Source organism: Bos javanicus, chromosome 29 (assembly GCF_032452875.1).
Source record: "Bos javanicus breed banteng chromosome 29, ARS-OSU_banteng_1.0, whole genome shotgun sequence".
In the NCBI taxonomy this organism is placed as follows: Eukaryota; Metazoa; Chordata; class Mammalia; order Artiodactyla; family Bovidae; genus Bos; species Bos javanicus.
Genome location: NC_083896.1, coordinates 41,415,501 through 41,433,595, shown reverse-complemented (window position 1 = coordinate 41,433,595; position 18,095 = coordinate 41,415,501). Strand labels below are relative to the sequence as shown.

At 58.1% G+C, this 18,095-nt stretch overlaps 3 protein-coding genes across 5 annotated transcripts; 2 read left to right on the top strand and 1 right to left on the bottom strand.

Annotated features, from left to right (window-relative positions):
- The first annotated feature begins 1,491 nt into the window (after positions 1-1,491).
- B3GAT3 (beta-1,3-glucuronyltransferase 3) lies at positions 1,492-6,319 on the top strand. 2 transcript variants are annotated; one of them, XM_061406657.1, is made up of 5 exons: positions 1,571-1,820; positions 2,956-3,130; positions 4,458-4,818; positions 4,975-5,265; positions 5,844-6,319. In XM_061406657.1, exons 1-5 carry the CDS (start codon positions 1,733-1,735, stop codon positions 5,940-5,942), a joined length of 1,014 nt encoding a protein of 337 aa, XP_061262641.1. In that variant the 5' UTR covers positions 1,571-1,732; the 3' UTR covers positions 5,943-6,319. The 2 variants fall into 2 exon arrangements, with proteins under 2 accessions (XP_061262640.1, XP_061262641.1); XM_061406656.1 differs by lacking the exon at positions 2,956-3,130 and having other exon boundaries at positions 1,492-1,820.
- Positions 6,320-6,466: 147 nt separating this feature from the next.
- On the bottom strand, positions 6,467-9,939 carry ROM1 (retinal outer segment membrane protein 1). 2 transcript variants are annotated; one of them, XM_061406659.1, is made up of 4 exons: positions 9,707-9,939; positions 7,676-8,674; positions 7,075-7,321; positions 6,467-6,972 (listed from the first exon to the last, which is right to left on the bottom strand). In XM_061406659.1, exons 2-4 carry the CDS (start codon positions 8,263-8,265, stop codon positions 6,754-6,756), a joined length of 1,056 nt encoding a protein of 351 aa, XP_061262643.1. In that variant the 5' UTR covers positions 8,266-8,674; positions 9,707-9,939; the 3' UTR covers positions 6,467-6,753. The 2 variants fall into 2 exon arrangements, with proteins under 2 accessions (XP_061262643.1, XP_061262642.1); XM_061406658.1 differs by lacking the exon at positions 9,707-9,939 and having other exon boundaries at positions 7,676-8,683.
- EML3 (EMAP like 3) lies at positions 9,053-18,075 on the top strand. The gene is made up of 22 exons (XM_061406650.1): positions 9,053-9,133; positions 9,972-10,143; positions 10,231-10,488; positions 10,583-10,693; positions 11,718-11,785; positions 11,950-12,073; positions 12,292-12,462; positions 12,656-12,725; positions 12,804-12,914; positions 13,155-13,250; positions 13,603-13,758; positions 13,921-14,062; positions 14,480-14,631; positions 14,712-14,837; positions 14,922-15,053; positions 15,507-15,574; positions 16,114-16,202; positions 16,274-16,371; positions 16,488-16,575; positions 17,042-17,140; positions 17,430-17,560; positions 17,650-18,075. The coding sequence occupies exons 1-22, from the start codon at positions 9,112-9,114 to the stop codon at positions 17,851-17,853; spliced, it is 2,688 nt and encodes an 895-aa protein (XP_061262634.1). The 5' UTR covers positions 9,053-9,111; the 3' UTR covers positions 17,854-18,075.
- The last annotated feature ends 20 nt before the right edge of the window (positions 18,076-18,095 follow it).

Sequence of the window (18,095 nt, the reverse complement as noted above, 5' to 3'; positions counted from 1 at the left end):
CAGCTCAAGAAATATTTCCAGTTAATTCCCTGGGTGATAGCTCATCGCCTTGGCATCCCACCCCCATCCCTATTGTCATACGTTTATGAAGTGTGGGTCAGAGGAAAGAAAAAGTACAAGATCCTGGAGTCAGGTATCTAGAAGGCACATAGAAAATTGCACAGTGGGGATTACATTATTTGGGGCAATCTTAGTTCCTTACCTGTAAGATGGGGACAAAAATCTATCTCACACCCAAGTGGACAGGTACTGTGACAATGCTGAAGAGCAGTTTGCTCTTAAACTACTGCTGGATGTGCTGGGAAAACACTATCGATGTAAACTCTTCATCCCAGCAAGGGACCTGATTCCAAGTGGACATACTAGAACATCTACAAGAGGTTGATAAATCATTAATGAAATGCCAGAAATGAATGCCCTTTGCTATTTTCCAGTTCATTATATTACTGTTAGTTTTGCATTTTTGCCATGATCAAAATTCTGCAACATCAATTTTTAGAGTGATAGTATTCTAAATTGTGGTTTTCCTTGGTTCATATGGTAAAGAATTTGCCTGCAGTGTGGGAGTTCCAGGTTCAATTCCTGGAAGATCCCCGGAGAAGGGAATGGCTACCTACTTCCACCAGACCGAGGAGCCTGGAGGGCTATAGTCCATGGGGTCGCAAGGAGTCACACACGACTGAGTGACTAACACACAGACATCCTAAATTGTATTAAGATTATCAAAATAGGATTATATGAGACAACCAGAGCACAGGCTTGGCAGTTTAGTTCAGTTGCTCAGTCGTTTCTGACTGCAACCCCATGGACTGCAGCATGCCAGGCTTCCTTGTCCATCACCAACTCCTGAAGCTTGTTCAAACTCATGTCCATCAAGTCAGTGATGCCATCCAACCATCTCATCCTGTCGTCCCCTTCTACTCCTGCCTTCCATCTTTCCCAGCATCAGGGTCTTTTCCAAGGAGTCAGTTCTTCGCATCAGGTGGTCAAAGTATTGGAGTTTCAGCTTCAGCATCAGTCCTTCCAATGAGTATTCAGGACTGATTTCCTTTAGGACTGACTGGTTTGATCTTGCAATCCAAGGGACTCTCAAGTCTTTTTCCACCACCACAGTTCAAAAGCATCAATTCTTCCTTGCTCGACATTCATTATAGTCCAATTCTTACATCCATACATGACTACTGGAGAAACCATAGCTTTGACTATATGGACCTTTGTCGGCAAAGTAATGTCTCTACTTTTTAATATGCTGTCTAGGCTTGGCAGGGCTGTAGATTTCACTCATTCGTGTAGCAATTATTTATTGAGCTACTGTCACTGCGTGCAGTGGCTGGTGGATGGGTGAGTGAATGAATGTAAGAAAATATGCTCTCAGGGACTGGAGATCAAGGCGGAGGGTCTCAAAGCCACTCCCACATTACCTTACTTTGCTCCTGACCACCGGCCAGGCACGCTTGACACGCCGGATATGACGTCGCCCACTCCCGTGGTTCCCAGAACTAGGCAATGGGACCGGAAATTACCCAGAGGGAAGGGGGTGTGCAGACTGACCGGAAGTGGGCCCAGACGGGCGCTGCCAGCGCTAGCTCCCAGGAGCCTCTCGAGACGAGCGTGAGGAGGGCGGGACACGGGGCGGGGCCGCTGCAGGGGCGGGGCTTTCAGGCGGGCGGGGGGCGGGAACCCCTTGTCCCCGCCGGACCCCGCCTGCCCCGGCGGCGGCGGCGGCGCGGCCATGAAGCTGAAGCTGAAGCTGAAGAACGTGTTCCTCGCCTACTTCCTGGTGTCGATCGCCGGCCTCCTCTACGCGCTGGTGCAGCTCGGTGAGCGGGGCGGGGCGGGGGTGCGGCGAGTCGGCCGGAGGGCATCCCTCCGCTGTGCATCCCGCCCTGGGGATGAAGCCCCGCGCAGACCCCATTCATCCAGCTCGGTCCTCCGACAGCCCCTCTGCGGCCCCTGGGCGCACTCCCCTCTCCAGAACGCACCGCGGCTGCCCGCCGCACCTCGGGTGAAATCAGACTCCTTCCCAGAGCCTGCCAGGCCCCGCGTGATCCCGTCGCCTTCTGCCTCTCTAACCCCATTTCCCATCCCTCTCGCTCGCTCTGCTCCAGCCACACTGGCTTCATGACAGTTTCTCGAAAACCCCACGCTCGTTGCTCTAAGCACTAAACCTGTCTCTGCTGTAACCTTTTCTCCTAGTTGTTCCCCAGCTGCCTCTTTCTCATCCTTCAGGTCTCAGCTCGCTGACATGTCACCGCCTCACAGAGGCCTTCCTTGACCACCTTAGCTAAAAGTCACTCTTCTTACTCTGGGTCCTCTTTTAAGTCTCCCTCCTATTTGTTTCCTTCATAGCCCTTACCACAGTTTCTAATAATTTTATTAATTTGTTTCTTTGCTTAGTGTCCAGCTCCTCCACTAAACTGAAACCTCCATGAGGGCAGGGACCATGTCTGTGTGGTTTCCTGCTGCAGCCCGGGCACGTAAGGCAGTGCCTCCCAGGAGGAGCATTCAATAAATATTTATCCAGTGATGGAATCAATGAATTTAATGAGTCTTTGGTCACACAGCCAACGGAACAGATTGAACCCTGCCTCTTATGCAGGGATTTAGAGACTGGGCCACTGCATGATTCTCAGGTATTTGAAAGACTGCCCTGTTTAGGAGATCAACTTGTTCATTATGCTTCCAGAAGGCAAAATTAGGCCCAGCAGGTAGAAAGGATGGAGGCAGGTGATCAGCTTAATAGACACATGAAAATTGTAATGGATGGAATTGTTAAAGTTGGAGAAGCGCTGCTATTTAAGGCAGCGAGTTCCTCACCACCCTAGGTGTAGAAAAGCTGTTAGAGAAGTTGTAAGGAGAGCCCCGCATTGGTTAGTTGAATGGGAAGGTTAATGGCCCTTTGGGATGCTGAACATCCTGTGGTTCTCTGCCCCCATCCCTGTTTCCTGGGACCAGGCCAGCCATGTGACTGCCTCCCTCCCCTGCGGGCAGCAGCGGAGCAGCTTCGGCAGAAGGATCTGAGGATTTCCCAGCTGCAAGCCGATCTCCGTCGCCCACCCCCTGCCCCTGCCCAGCCCCCTGAACCCGAGGCTCTGCCTACTATCTATGTTGTTACCCCCACCTATGCCAGGTATGGGCTCTGACTCACCCAGGATCTGCCTGGACCAAGAGGCTGGGGTTGATGATGAGTTTCAGGAGGCACTGGGCCAGGGGATGTTCTTCAGGCTAAGGCATTGCCAAATGTCAGGCTAAATGAACCACATCATTCCCCAGAGATCTTGGGGAAATTGTTTTTTTCTATAGACAATAGACGGGAGGACTTCCCTGGTGGTCTAGTGGTTGAGACTCCGGGCTGCCATCGTGGGGAGTGCGGGTTCAGTCCCTGGTTGGGAGCTCTAGGATCCCGCATGCCATGTGGCATGGCCAAATGTGCCATGAAGTACTGTAAAAAATTCCTGAGAAATTTTAAGATACAACAATAAAGTTTCAAAGAAATTCTGAACTTGAACTTGCCAAGTGAGTTCACTCTGACTCCTTAGGGAACCTTTGGTGAGGAAGTTTGAGAACCCCTTGACTAATGTAAAGTAGAGGACGACTTGGCCATTCAGTCGTATGGTGGTCTAGAAATAGTTACACCAGTTGTTACGTAGTGTGTGTACTCTCTGTCCCACACTGTGCTAAGTGTGTTCCTTTTTTAAAAAAAAAAAAATAAAATAAAAGGTAGCTTTATTAGTGATACAAACCAACTGGGGAATGTGGTTTTGAAAGGAGCCAAAAGGGCTTGCTGACATCTGCCTGGAATCAGATGGCTGGCCCACCTAGGCTAGGCATCTTAAGACCCTCCCCTCTCCATGCACACACTGCCAGCCCTGGGGCGGGCAGGCCCATCTGAAGGGCAAATAAACTTATAAGAGACTCGGTGATGACCTTGGTTCAATCATTTTGGTCTAAGAAGGCACTGCCCTCTGCCCAGCAATGACAGACATCAGGAGACAGTGTCTATAAGACTCCCCCACCTCAGACTCCGGTTCTGTATTGTCTACAGAACCGGAAATCAAAAGGAGACTTGGACTTCTCTGGTAGTCCAGAGGTTAAGACTGTGCTGCCAACGCAAGGGGCACAGGTTCAGTCCCTGGTTGGGGAACTAAGGTCCCACATGGCATGCAGCATGGCCAAAAACATAAAAATAAATAACAGGGCAGGTGAGGGAATTCCCTGGTGGTCCAGTGGTTAGGCCTCTGCGCTTCCACTTCAGGGGGCACAGGTACTGTCCCTGATTAGGGACCCAAGATCTCACAAGCTGAGCTACTCACCCAAAAAATAACAACAGGGAGTTTGGGTGCTGGTCAGGGAAATGTCGTGAGGGTGCTAGGAGTGGCCCAGAAGAAGACATACGTACCTGCTGGAGTGGGCAAGTGGTGGCCACCCCTTTCCCTCCTGCATCTTTCCCCCTGCAGGTTGGTGCAGAAGGCGGAGCTGGTGCGGCTGTCCCAGACCCTGAGCCTGGTGCCCCGGCTGCACTGGCTGCTGGTGGAGGATGCTGAGGGCCCCACCCCATTGGTCTCGGGGCTGCTGGCTGCCTCTGGCCTCCTCTTCACACACCTGGCGGTCCTCACCCCCAAGGCCCAGCGGCTCCGGGAGGGCGAGCCAGGCTGGGTTCGGCCCCGAGGTGTAGAGCAACGGAACAGGGCCCTGGATTGGCTCCGGAGCGGAGGGGGTGCTGTTGGGGGAGAGAAGGACCCACCCCCACCAGGTACCCAGGGAGTCGTGTACTTTGCTGATGATGACAACACCTACAGCCGGGAACTCTTTGAGGAGGTGAGCACTGGCTTGGGGCTGGGGAAGCAGGCCCGGTGGGACCCGCTTCATCACTGTCCCTGGGTGGGGAGTGATGGGGCAGAGTGACTCAAGTGGTCCTTGCTCCTCCTCTTCCTCTGGGCCACTTCCTGTCTCTTCTTTTCCGACTTCCGCTAGATGCGCTGGACTCGTGGTGTCTCAGTGTGGCCTGTGGGGCTAGTGGGCGGCCTTCGATTCGAGGGCCCTCGCGTACAGGATGGCCGGGTTGTTGGTTTCCACACGGCCTGGGAGCCCAACAGGCCCTTCCCAGTGGATATGGCAGGATTTGCTATCGCCCTGTCTTTGCTGTTGGCTAAACCCAATGCCCGGTTTGATGCTACTGCTCCTCGGGGCCATCTGGAGAGCAGTCTCCTGAGCCACCTTGTAGATCCCAAGGACCTGGAGCCGCGGGCTGCCAACTGCACTCGGGTAAGGGGATGGAGGTAGGCATAGAAACCCGGTTCTGGGATGGACAGGAGATGGGAGAAGTGGAATGAGGCCCTGCGGAGCAGGATCGAGGATGGGTGTTTGAACAAGGAGAGACCCTGCAGAGCTTGCTTACTCTACTGAAGGGGAAGTCAGAGAAGGAAAGTGGTCTCTTGGCACCCCTGAGACAGAGAGAGGGTAAGGGATTAGGCCCCATTTCAGAGGCACTGGTTTCCCTTGTGGCTCAGATAGTAAAGAATCTACCTGCAATGCAGGAGACCTGGGTTCGATCCCTGGGTCGGGAAGATCTCCTGGAGAAGGGAATGGCAACCAGCTCCAGTATTCCAGCCTAGAGAATTCCATGAAAAGAGTATATAGTCCATGGGGTCGCAGAGTTGGAAATGACCGAGGGACTAACACTTTGACTTTCAGAGGCACTAAAGCCTCCCCCTCCCCCTGCCCTTCATACTTGGCAGCCAACATGGTGTGTGTCCAGGAGGTGGGAGGATCCGTTCTATCCTGAGTGCCCCAGAGGCTTGGCTGAGGCTGGGCCTGGCTCTAACTGAAACCTCCCTGGACAGGTTCTGGTGTGGCACACACGGACGGAGAAGCCCAAGATGAAGCAGGAGGAGCAGCTGCAGCGGCAGGGCCGCGGCTCAGACCCAGCTGTCGAGGTGTGATGGTGGCCCTACCCTGCCCACCAGCTCACGAGGCACAGAGCTGTGGGACTGTGCCCCTGGCCCGCCCAGGATGTGGTTTTCCAAGTCCTGACCCCTCAGAGCCAGGAGCGGCCCCTCCACCCCTTCAGCCCCTCCCCTGGCCTGCCATGTGGCACTGCCCACAGGCTAGGGACAAACAGCCCTCCTATTGAGCCAGACTGGCCCTGTCTGGGGCGGAGCAGAAAACAGACAGACTCAGGAGGGAGGGCAGCTGAGTCACTGGGTAACTTATTGGGGCTGGGCATGCACTGGGGGGGCTGGAGGAGCTGGGCTGGATCCTCCCCACCTGAGCATGCTGACCACCCCCCTCCTACCTCCAGAATAAAAACTCAACCTGGCAGGGCCTCTGTGTTCCTTCACTTCCCACGTCAGGTTCTTGCATTTGATTCTTACCAGGGTCAAAACCCTTGGGTCCTGGCTTCTCCATCAGATGGAAATCAGTTCTTTCAGGGCCCCCCACCCCCTTGAAGAGAAAGATCAGGAGCTTCAGTCCAAAAGCTTTATTGAGTGTCCACCAGAAGTAGCCTCCAGGCCTTCCCATGTCATTTCTCCCACCTTGGTTTTGTTCTTTTTCTGTCCCCTGGTGGTTCTGGCCATGGACTAGGCCCTAGGACACCTGGTTTTTTCTCCTACCCCAGTCCAGCTCACTGACTATCCTTAACCCTCTAATCCCAGATTCCCCCCTCCCTCACCGGGAGCCTATAAGGAGTTGTGAGCTTTCCAGTCTTGTCCATCCCTCCCCTTCCCCCCACCCCCATCCCCACCTTAAGTTCTAGGCCTCAGGCAGACACTCCTTGGGAGGTTTCTCTTCTGGTGGGGTCTCCCCAGGTGCTGGCCTATGGGGCCCTGCTCCCTGTAGCCAGGCTGTTTTCAGCATGTCTTTCAGCCCAGCAGGAAAGAGGTAGCCCTGGGCCTCTCCCTCCCCATCAATGACTCCTCCGAGCCCCTCCAGTGCTGTCTGCAGGTACCGCAGGCCCAGAAGTACCAGAGTCTGTGGGGGGAAGCAAGAGGCAAGAGGTCAGTAAGGGTCAGCAGTTCCAGGGGTCCCTGGGTTGGAGGCGGTGAGGAGGCCTCAGAACCTCTGCTGACTCACCTGCAGCAGGAAGGTAAAAGCCAGCATGTTGCCCAGTGTGCTTGCCAGCCCCTGCAAGTGCCCCAGTAACACCTCGTGGCATCCTTGGGACCAGAGGTTGAGGTTGGGCTGTCGGGGATCAAAGAGGGGGTGGGCGTGGGGGTCTGAGAGCTGGCTTTGCAGGCAAGGTCTGGGTGAGTGGGGATTACAGCAGGAGAAAGGGACCCCATCAATCAGATACAGGCCTTCCACATTGCTCTGGATCCGGCTGCAAAGGGAGGGGCAGGGGTGTTAGGATATCTGGTGATAGAAGCCTGAGGGAGAAGCTGCAGGGTACAGAAGTTGAGAAGGGAGAAACGAGGGAAACATTTACCAACTGCTTTACTATGCCAGGCAGGCATAATTCACTGTTGTAATCGTTACAACAACTCTGTGAGATGGTAGTTTTATCATCTCCAGTTTACAGACACATGGGCCCAGAGCAGTTTGGTACCATGCCCTGGGTCACACAGCTGTTGCCCCATTCCCTCATTCACTATATGAATTACTGCCTATCTGGGTGAGGGGGGGTTTCAAGGAAAGAGAAGGAAGAGGAGAAGGAGGGGAGAAGCAAATCACTCACTCAACCACGTCGGGGTCATTGGGATCCAGGTAACGGTTGCTGACCCACTGGATTCCAAACCAATCCTTGTAGCCATGACGGCCACAGCAGTGGTGCCTCAGCTGCAACTCATCCAACAGCCGTTTGGCTTGACAGCGTCCGGGCACCTCTGTGTCCTTGTAGTGAACCAAGGCAGACCCCAGGCCCTCCTCCAGGCCCGTGTCCAGAGTCCCAGGTAAAGCCAGGGCTAGTCCCAGGGCAAGGACCAGGAGACCCCCGCCCCCCGCTGTGCCAGCCACCAGCAGCGGGCCTAGGACCCCTCGCCAGGGAGGGTATTGTTCTGCATCCAGACTGGCCCGGCTAGCTCCTGAACCCACCAGTCCTGTGCCCAGAGCCACTGCACTGGCCGCCAAGGCAACCTGGGGCAGGGCAGAGAACGGGCAAGAGGGAGCCAAGAAGGTACCAAGGTGCCACAGCTGGACCAGGAGGTGCCCGCTACAGAGGAGGGTGAGGCCACCGACCAGCACGAGCAGCCAGGAGAGAAGCCAGAGCCCCTGCGCCAGACGGATGCGGGGCTGGAGGGGCAGGACCAGGGGCAGCACCGGCGCCATCTCCCATCTCTGCCCGAGGGACAGCAGAGCTGTCAGGGGATGGGGTTGGCCGTGGCAGGATGCTGCGTCAGCCCGGCCCGGCTTGAGCTGGGCTAATGCCACCCTGACCCCAATACCCTGGGCATCCTCCGCCACAGCCTTAATAACCCGCCGCCCGGGTCCTCAGCCAGTCCCAGTTCGGGATGCTTCGGCTTTGCCCCTGAGGGAAAGCCCCGCCCCCGGGCAAAGGGCCGATTTCGTGACCCCGCCTCTGCCCCCTCGCGGAAGTGGGGAGGGGCTGGTCGGTTCTGCCCCCCAGAAGCAAGGGGCTGGGGGCGGAGACCTCGGGCCCCGCGCTCTTTCCCGGGTCCCCGGGGAGTCCGAGGGCCAGGATCCCGGAAGGGCCCGGAGGGCGGTGGCCCGAGGGGACCTGTGGGGGGGAGGGGTCAGAGGGTTGGCCCCGCCCCCGTACCGAGCCGCCAGGCCCGGACAGGGAGGGGTTACCAGGCGGCCCGGCCCCCCCTCCTCGTCCCGCCCCCCCTCCCGCGCTTCCTGGCGGCTCCGCGTCCGGGGCCTGTTTGTGCTGCGGCGTTGGGGCCCGGGACGGCCCCGCCACCCCACCCCCGGGAGCCGAGAGCGGCCCGGGGAGAGTCCGAGGCCCCGGCGAGCCCCAGAGCCTGCGGCCCCCTCCCCATAGCGCCCCCTCCAGGCCCTTTGCCCGCGCACAACAGCGCCCCCGGGGGGGTGGCTCGGCTCCCTCGCGCGCGCGCCCCGGGGTGCTTCCCCTTCCCCTCTCCCTTGCCATGGCCCCCGCGGCTTAGACGCCTCCTCCTCCGCCGCCGCCGCTCGGAGCAAGCCGGGGGCCGGATGGACGGGGCCGGGGGGCCCGGTGAGTACGGGGCGGGGCGGGCGGCGTGCCCCTTCCCGGAGCGCCGGCCAGTCTGGCGCTGCCATTGCCCGACGGCTGTCCCGGGCGTCCCCGCGTGCTCCTTGCCCCCGGGGGCTCCGAGCATCCTTCACTGTTCTCAGGCCGCTCCCCCTAGTTACTTGGGTCCTCCAACTGTCATTTCGGACTTCGACAATGCCATCCTGCCCCCCGTATTACTCTGGGCCCCTCCAAAGTTTCCGAACCTCCTGTGTTATCCTGGGCTTCTTTCCCTGCTTTGGTGGGTCTTTTTACTCCTGACCTCCTCTGTTACCCTGGAACCTGCGCTGGGACCTCTGCTCTCCGCTGCTAACCCTCTCCTGTCACTCCGGACCTCTTCTCTTCTGAGTCCTCAGGATGACTGTCCTCTGAGTCCCCCACTTCTCTCCTGGTGCTCCCTCGCAGTTTCTCTGCCTTCCCTGGAGTCCTACGGTTACTCTGGGCTGGGCCCTGTCGTCCCTCATGCGCCTCCGTCTGTGGTTCCCACGTTCCTCGGCAGAACTCCATATTTCCCCCCTGGTACTCCATGGTACTCACTGTCTTTGCGGAGGCTGGGACAGGCAGCAGGAAGGGACCTCTGCCAGGTTCCTCGCCTGCCCTGCCAGAAGGAGGCCCTTGATCCTTTTCCCACCGTCTCCTCCCCTCTGGGAGCGCTTCCAAGCCTGGAGTTGGCTTGGAGTGGGCAGTCCTATTGGACAGATGCAAAGTTAGGGGGAGAGAGAATCCCCTCAAGCCTTTCCCCAGGTGTGTGTCGGGGGCGGGGGGGTGGTGACATGCTGACGGCTTCTTGCCCCTTTCCCAGGTGAGGGCCCGGCTCAGGAGGCCCTGCAGTCCTTGAGCCGGCGGCTTCAGGTGCAGGAGAAGGAGATGGAGCTGGTGAAGGCAGCCTTGGCAGAAGCTCTTCGCCTGCTGCGGCTGCAGGCACCCTCCACCTCCCTGCAGGACCCTGGCACCCTGGGCCCTCCAAGGGACAGGTATGCATGTGGTCACTCCCTCCTCCTCCTCCTCCTCCTCGATGGGGCCTCTAGGGCCATCAGGTTGATGCACTGTCTCCCCATCAGCCCCGCAGCGCCCCCAGGACTGCCACCCACGTGCAGCCCCTCCTTGGTGAGCCGAGGCACCCAGACGGAAGCAGAGATGGAGGTGGAACCATCCCCTGGCCCCCCTGGGCTGAGCAACGGGCCCCCAGCCCCTCCGGGGGGCAGTGAAGAACCTAGCGGGACCCAGTCTGAAGGAGGGGGCAGCAGCAGCAGTGGCACGGGCTCCCCTGGCCCCCCAGGGATCCTCAGGCTGGCTCAGCCCCCGCAGCGCACTGACACGTAAGTCTCCTGTGGTTGAGGCTGGGAGGGGAGGGCGGATAGGGGAGCCCCAGCGGCAGGAATGACGTTCACCTGCTCACTGTGCTCTGCCCAGGCCACGGAGAAATTCTTCCTCCTCATCACCCTCAGAGCGGCCTCGCCAGAAACTCTCCCGGAAGGCAGCTTCCTCGGCCAACCTGTTATTGCGGTCAGGGAGCACAGAGAGGTGGGCGAGGCTCCCCCCCCCCCCCCCCCCCCCAACCCCCTCACCCCAGGCTCAGGTTCTTGACTTTCCACATCCCTCACCTGGCTTCCCTGGGTGGGGTGGGGGGCCTCATTGCCCAACAGGAAGAAAGGAACAAGCGCTCCTGGGGCGCCTGCTGTGTACCCAGCACTGTGCCAACCCCTCGACCTCCTCCATCTCATTCAGTCCCCACGACATCCTTGGGGGGTAGGTGGTCTCATGCTGTTCATTGGCCAGGTGAGGAAGCAGGCTCAGAGAGGGTAAGTCATTTGCCTGGGATCACACAGCTAGAGCCAGGATTTCAACCAAACTCTTCCTGACTCCAGTTGCCCCTGCCCTCTCCACCATATCACAGCATCCCTTTCAAGTTCCCAAGAGGGTTTTCCAAAAGTATTCATGGTTTCCATGGGTGACTCTCCTCAGATTCCAGCTCTCTTCCCCAACCACAGCCTACTACGCTTTAGAGAGCAAGGGGGAAATCCCAGTGGATTGTCTCAGAGTGTGTACAGGCTCCAGGACACCTGAGTGTTTATTCTCACCCTATCCTTGGCCTCTCTTTTATTCTCGGAAGAGAGGTTGTCAGCTTATTATCCTCTAACGACAGTGATCTCTGGAATTCCCCTTTCACTTTCCCCTTGAGAGATAAGGACTTTCCTGCTGACCTCTCAGATCCCCAAGAGGCACGGCTGTGGACCTTCTAGAGTCACTATGGGCCCATTTTACAGATGGAGAAATGAAAAGGTTGATAGGCAGAGGCCTGGTGGTCTGGAAGAAAGTGTCACCGCACACTACCTCTTACAGCGGTGCTTGGCCCCTTTAGTCTCGGTCTTCTCACACCTTACATGGAGCCCATCTACTCCAGAGCCCTCACTGCTCACGATACAAACTTAGAGTGTGCAGAGGTGACTGTGATCTCTAGGGTGATCTCCTTTCTTGTGTCCTGCCCCTCCTCAGTTCTGTCTTGGGACCTGACTGCAGTCCCTGTGCTTTTCTCTCTGCCCAACAGCCGTGGGGGAAAAGACCCCCTCTCCAGCCCCGGCGGTCCTGGTTCTCGGAGGAGCAATTACAATTTAGGTATGTCCAGAGGGATCTGGAAGAACTTGGATGATGGGGTTGGGGCTACAGCCCCAGGAACTGTTGAGGGGGAGCTGTGAGGTATGGTGGTTGGAGCTCTGCCCTGACTTTCCTAGAAGGGAAGCTGCAGGACGGTGGTTGACACCTGCTCGTTTTCACTGTAGAAGGCATCTCAGTGAAGATGTTCCTCCGAGGCCGCCCCATTACCATGTACATCCCGTCTGGCATCCGCAGCCTGGAGGAGCTGCCCAGCGGCCCACCCCCGGAGACCCTCAGCCTTGACTGGGTGTATCCTGCTCCCTTCAACCCCCTGGCAACCACCCTTCCCATCATGAACCCTCCCCACCCCCTGCTTTTTTACGATTTCCTCCTGGGTCTGCAAGGAGAGGGGGACCTCCCCATTTATCCTCTGCCAGTGGCGCTGCTGGCTGGAGCTCTGTCTTTCTCCTCTTTTCCTCACTGTGCCCTTGATCCAACCCTTTCCTTGACCATGATCCCCACTCCAGGTATGGGTACCGGGGTCGTGACTCCCGCTCTAATCTGTTTGTGCTGCGCTCTGGGGAGGTGGTCTACTTTATCGCCTGTGTGGTGGTGCTGTACCGGCCTGGGGGAGGCCCCGGGGGCCCTGGAGGTGGTGGCCAGAGACATTACCGGGGGCACACGGACTGTGTTCGATGGTGAGGGTCCGAGGGCTGGGGAGTGGGCAGCTCAAGGCGTGGGGAGAGTGGGCTTGGCAGAAAGAGGGTCTTGGGTGGATGTGGAGAAGCAGGAGAGGAGAGTGGACTTGCTGCTCTGCAGGCCCAGGGACGGTGTCCTGGGTGGTCTTGAGAGACCGACCCCCTTCCCTAGAGTGTCTCCTCCCCCACTTAGCCTGGCTGTTCACCCTGATGGTGTGCGTGTAGCCTCAGGACAGACAGCCGGCGTGGATAAAGATGGAAAGGTAAGGCCACAGTCAAACACCAGGGTGAGATCCCGGCCCGGCCCTCCTTCACACCCCTGACTCCTTCTCCTCCACCAGCCCCTGCAGCCTGTGGTTCACGTCTGGGACTCTGAGACGCTGCTGAAGCTGCAGGAGATCGGACTGGGGGCCTTCGAGCGGGGTGTGGGGGCCCTGGCCTTTTCAGTTGTGGTGAGCTGGCCCTGGTGCCTCGAGGCCCTCATTTCCTTGTCTGGGAACCCCCTTCTTGTACTTCACCAGGAAGCCTCAGAGGTCCTGGCCTTCCCAAGCCCTGCCCAACTGGTTCTCCTAAGAGACACGTGGCCCCTTCTGCTCTCTCAGCCTGTCATAGCGCCCCTCGCCTCATTTAGACCCTGAACCCCCTGACTGCCAGGCCTCACTCAGCCCCTCTGGTGTGTCCTCTGGCCTCAGGATCAGGGCGCTTTCCTCTGTGTGGTGGATGATTCCAACGAGCACATGCTGTCGGTGTGGGACTGCAGCCGGGGCACGAAGCTGGCTGAGATCAAGGTGAGGTGTTCAGGGGGCCTGGCGGGGCGCCGGGCAGGGTTGGGTGCAGAGAGCTCCAAACTTCCCAAACACGAAATCTCCCTTCTGGCTAAGTCCCCTGGAGCAAGCGTCCTAGCCTCTCTGAGGCTGTAAAGTGGGGACCACAGACATTCTGACCTCATGAGGGACAACGTGTAAGGCATTAGCGAGTGACAGAGAGTGGCGCTCTTAGGGGACCAGGGCCTTGGAGGAAGGGTTGTCCTGAGGGTTCTGGCCCTCAGTAGACCAGTTGTCAGGGTGCCAACTGAAGACAGTCTGGTAGAATGAAGGTATACAGGGCTTGGGGTGGCTGAATCTAGTATCTTCTCTTCAGAGTACAAATGACTCGGTCCTCGCCGTTGGCTTCAACCCTCGTGACAGCAGCAGCATCGTCACCAGTGGGAAATCCCACGTCCACTTCTGGAACTGGAATGGTGGAACAGGGGTTCCTGGGAACGGGACCCTCACAAGGAAACAGGGTGTCTTTGGGGTGAGGCGTGGGTGGGTGTGGGATGCGGGGGAAGGCAGGGTGCAGATGAAAGCATTGGTCTGAGTACTATAGACCCTAATGCTACCCAACTCCCAGTGGCCCCTTAACTTGTAGTCTTTGCCCTACCCTTTGACCTCTGCTCTCTGCTTGCCTCGCCCCTAGAAATACAAGAAGCCCAAGTTTATCCCCTGCTTTGTGTTCCTCCCCGATGGAGACATTCTCACTGGGGACTCAGAGGGGAACATCCTCACCTGGGGGCGGAGCCTCTCAGATTCCAGGACCCCAGGAAGGGGTGGGGCCAAAGGTACGATATGATGGGGGTGGCATCCTGGAAGGCTAGTTCCCCAGAGGGTCTGTGAAGACAGAGGAGAGGATTTCCCATTCTTTTACCTGAGGAGTTGATGGGTTCTGTCAGAGGGTGGGGCTCTCTAGGCAGCCAGAATAGAAGGGTGGTGGGCAGCATGGCAAAGGGAGGAGGCTGGGGCTTTGGAGTCTGCCAGGTTCTGGGCTCACCTCTAGTTCTGGCCTTTAGGAAGTTACCTCACTTCTTTGAACCTTGGTTGTTCAGTCTGTAAATTGGGGAGAAGAGCCAAGGATCAGAGACAGCATTCAGCGGGCACTCAGCAACTGGGAGTTATTACTGTATTGTGACCGCCTAGGCTGCTCTTGTTCCCTCCTTCCCTGCACCCTACAAGCATGACCACCTGGACTTTGCCAACAGAGACCTATGGGATTGTGGCCCAGGCCCACGCTCATGAAGGTTCCATCTTCGCCCTGTGTCTCCGGCGGGACGGGACTGTGCTGAGTGGTGGTGGGCGGGACCGCCGGCTGGTCCAGTGGGGGCCCGGGTTGGTGGCCCTTCAGGAGGCGGAGGTGACGGCTGGCCTGGGGTCAAGGGAAGGAGGGGGACAAGGAATGGACAGGGGGCCCCTGACGTTCTGTACCCCCTGCAGATTCCTGAACACTTTGGGGCCGTGCGGGCCATTGCAGAGGGGCCTGGCTCTGAGCTGCTGGTGGGCACCACGAAGAATGCGTTGCTGCGGGGAGATCTGGCCCAGGGCTTCTCCCCTGTAATCCAGGTTTGGGGGGGGCCAAGGGTTTGGGGAGCAGGGAGGGAAGAGCTGTGGGGGAGGGGCAGAGATGACAGCCGTGCTCCGCTCCAGGGTCACACGGATGAGCTCTGGGGGCTCTGCACACATCCCTTCCAGAACCGTTTCCTCACCTGTGGCCATGACCGGCAGCTCTGCCTCTGGGACGGGGAGGGCCATGCGCTGGCCTGGAGCATCGACCTCAAGGTAGAGAGCTCTGTGTCCCCGGATCCTCGCTGTCACACCCACCGTGACTTCTGTGGCCACCACTCCTTCCCCAACATCCGCTTCCCTTTTGCTCCCAAAGGCAGCCACCTTGCACTGGTATGACTGTACTGGCTGCTAAAATATTTATTCTTCTGTACTGATGGTGCCAGTGTCCCTGAGTACCGTCCGCCCCCCAACCCCTAGACCTCGTGAGTGGGCAACTAATGGTTAATCTCCCGCACAGCTAGGGGTATCAGTTCTGGTGGCTAAGTGTTTTGAGTAGCACCTCTGTTCAGGCTCTAGAGGCAGCCTGCCTCCCATCCCAGGTCTCCTGTGCCTCTCCTCCTTGGAAGGAGGGGAGGCTTTGCCATTGTTATCAAGATGACAAGGTATCCATCTTAGTTCCCTCACTGGAAAGGCATCTTCTTGAATTCACCTTCTCCCCTCTCCCAGGAGACTGGTCTCTGTGCTGACTTCCATCCCAGTGGGGCAGTTGTGGCCGTAGGACTGAACACAGGGAGGTGAGAGGGAGCCAGAACTCCTGGGAGGGGAAAGTAGGAGGTATGGGAAGGGTTTCTGGTAATGGGGGGCAGTGGAGGACTGTGATCGCTGCCTGTTCAGGAGCCCCAACTGCACCCTCCCACTCCTCAGTGCTTTTCCCTGCAGCCTGGGTCTCCCTTGCTCTCCTGTGGCAGCTGTCATCACACCCTCCCCCATCCACTCCCCCTCCTCTGGGAGTGGAGGAGGTGGCAGCTCCAGATAGAGGAGCAGGGGGGATGGGCGGGGCATAGGGGAAACTACACAGGGAAGTGACAAGCTTACAGAATCCACAGAGCCCTGTCTTTGGGCCCTTGGACTCCTTTTCGGAAGGTATCAGGGGCCCCTCAGCTTTTACCTGCCCTTAGCCCCTTTCCACTTACCAGCATATAAATGCAATGACAACCTCCCTGTCTGTATCATAGCGTTTCTTTTGGTGTCTCTGAGGCTCTCTGACTTGCCAACCCGCACCCTGCTCGGGACAGGTATCCTCACACCTGTTTTCCACTTCCTTCCCTTCCAGGTGGCTGGTTTTGGATACAGAGACCAGAGAGATTGTGTCTGACATCACCGATGGCAATGAGCAGCTATCAGTGGTCCGGTACAGCCCAGGTGGGAGCCACCTCCACCCCGGACCTAGACTCATCCCTGGTCCTTCCCTCTCTGAGTGACTGTCTTTGTAGATGGGTTGTACCTGGCCATCGGTTCCCATGACAACATGATCTACATCTATAGCGTTTCCAGTGATGGTGCCAAGTCCAGCCGTTTTGGCCGCTGTGTGGTGAGGAAGCTGGGGTGGAGGGTGGGGCATTGCCATAGCAGGTAAACTAATACCCTTCTGGGGGTGGGGGTGGGAAATGGTGGCTGCATTTTTAGTCTCTTGACCCTTGCTCCCAGGGTCACTCCAGCTTCATCACTCACCTTGACTGGTCCAAGGATGGGAACTTCATCATGTCCAATTCTGGGGACTATGAGATCCTTTACTGTGAGTGACAGTAGGGGAGGGCATGAGGAGAGGGGAATTGGCTGGGTTTTATTTATGTGTGTGGGCTCTTGGTTGGGAGGGGATGAAGGAAATGTGAGGGAGCTCCCAGTAGAGGGGCTGAAAATGTGTTTATACACAATAGGACAGAAAAACCACACACACAGTTTAACACCATGTTTTATTCCCACCAGGCCTTAAGAGAGTTGAAAAATGTACTAGGAAAAAGATTGTTCTGGAAAAGTTTCTCAGGACAGGTGTGGAGGGGTTGACTTAAATCTAGAGAGGAGAACTTCAGATGGGAACTCAGGAAGCACAAGGGGCTGGGTTTTGCCCTGGGCTGAGGGCTACCACTCTGACCAGATCACATGCCATGGCCTCAAGCCAGTCTTTCCAATTTGGCCTCCCATGTTATCCTCCCCACGGAGGACTGGGTGAGAACTGAGCTGGGTGGGCTCCCTCTCCCCAGGGGACGTGGCTGGAGGCTGTAAGCTGCTGAGGAATCGCTATGAGAGCCGAGACCGGGAGTGGGCCACCTACACCTGCGTGCTGGGCTTCCATGTCTACGGTGAGAAGGGGCACAGGGCCGTGGAAACTTGCGTGAGTGTGGGGGGACAAGGTGCAGCCCGCCTGGGGCTCGGAATGCTGGACATGTGTAGGGGGTGGACGTCAAGAAACTGGCAGATCCAGCCCAAGAGGCCTCCCCCACCCCCGCCCCACCGGCCCTCGGGACTGGGAAGGATTGCCTGGAACGTGGTGGGTGGGTGGCCGGGCTGCCTGAGCTAGGGGGAAAATGGTGCAGCTCTGGACCGCGGGTGGGGGCGGGGAGGTCGGGCTGAGGCCGGCTGCTGTGATAGGCGTGTGGCCAGATGGCTCGGATGGAACTGACATCAACTCCCTGTGCCGCTCCCACAACGAGCGCGTCGTGGCCGTTGCCGACGACTTCTGCAAAGTGCACCTCTTCCAGTACCCGTGCGCGCACGCCAAGGTGAGGCCCCCCCCCCCCCCGGGCCTCCGGGGCAGGGCGGGCGGCCGGGGTCCCGCGGCCGCTGCAGCTCCATCTTCTTTCCGGCCCAGGCGCCGAGCCTCGTGTACGGTGGTCACGGCAGCCACGTGACCAGCGTCCGGTTCACGCACGACGACTCGCACCTCATCTCGCTGGGCGGCAAGGACGCCAGCATCTTCCAGTGGCGAGTGTTGGGCGCTGGGGGCACGGGGCCGGTGCCCACCACGCCCTCTCGAACCCCCTCCCTGTCCCCTGCCTCCTCTCTTGACGTCTGACCCACCGGCCCTGCAGTGTGGCCCTGCCCCACCCACCCAAATCCCCCAGGACCGGGGCGACCCTGTCCTCGACTTCGAGACATTCCCAAAAGTGCATTTCCCTGGAGGGGGCGAACGGCACCCCTGCACACACTGTATAGACCCGCTGGCTGAGCCGGGCAGCCCCAGCCTGGGCCTTGACTCCCGCTGCCTGCTGAGGGGCAATAAACCAAAAGCAAAGTCGCCTCCCGGTCCTTTTGTGG

What these genes read in the sequence shown, in the direction of transcription:
- B3GAT3 (XM_061406656.1), top strand. Translation starts at nt 1,507, where the DNA reads ATGGGACCGGAAATTACCCAGAGGGAAGGGGGTGTGCAGACTGACCGG. An exon ending in CTACGCGCTGGTGCAGCTCG is followed by an intron (nt 1,821 to 4,457) that starts GTGAGCGGGGCG and finishes TTCCCCCTGCAG; the next exon opens with GTTGGTGCAGAAGGCGGAGC. An exon ending in GGGCTGCCAACTGCACTCGG is followed by an intron (nt 5,266 to 5,843) that starts GTAAGGGGATGG and finishes CTCCCTGGACAG; the next exon opens with GTTCTGGTGTGGCACACACG.
- ROM1 (XM_061406659.1), bottom strand. Translation starts at nt 8,265, where the DNA reads ATGGCGCCGGTGCTGCCCCTGGTCCTGCCCCTCCAGCCCCGCATCCGT. An exon ending in AATGACCCCGACGTGGTTGA is followed by an intron (nt 7,322 to 7,675) that starts GTGAGTGATTTG and finishes CTCCCTTTGCAG; the next exon opens with CCGGATCCAGAGCAATGTGG. An exon ending in CTTTTACCTTCCTGCTGCAG is followed by an intron (nt 6,973 to 7,074) that starts GTGAGTCAGCAG and finishes TTCCCCCCACAG; the next exon opens with ACTCTGGTACTTCTGGGCCT.
- EML3 (XM_061406650.1), top strand. Translation starts at nt 9,112, where the DNA reads ATGGACGGGGCCGGGGGGCCCG. An exon ending in GCGTGGATAAAGATGGAAAG is followed by an intron (nt 12,726 to 12,803) that starts GTAAGGCCACAG and finishes CTCCTCCACCAG; the next exon opens with CCCCTGCAGCCTGTGGTTCA. An exon ending in ACCCGTGCGCGCACGCCAAG is followed by an intron (nt 17,561 to 17,649) that starts GTGAGGCCCCCC and finishes TTTCCGGCCCAG; the next exon opens with GCGCCGAGCCTCGTGTACGG.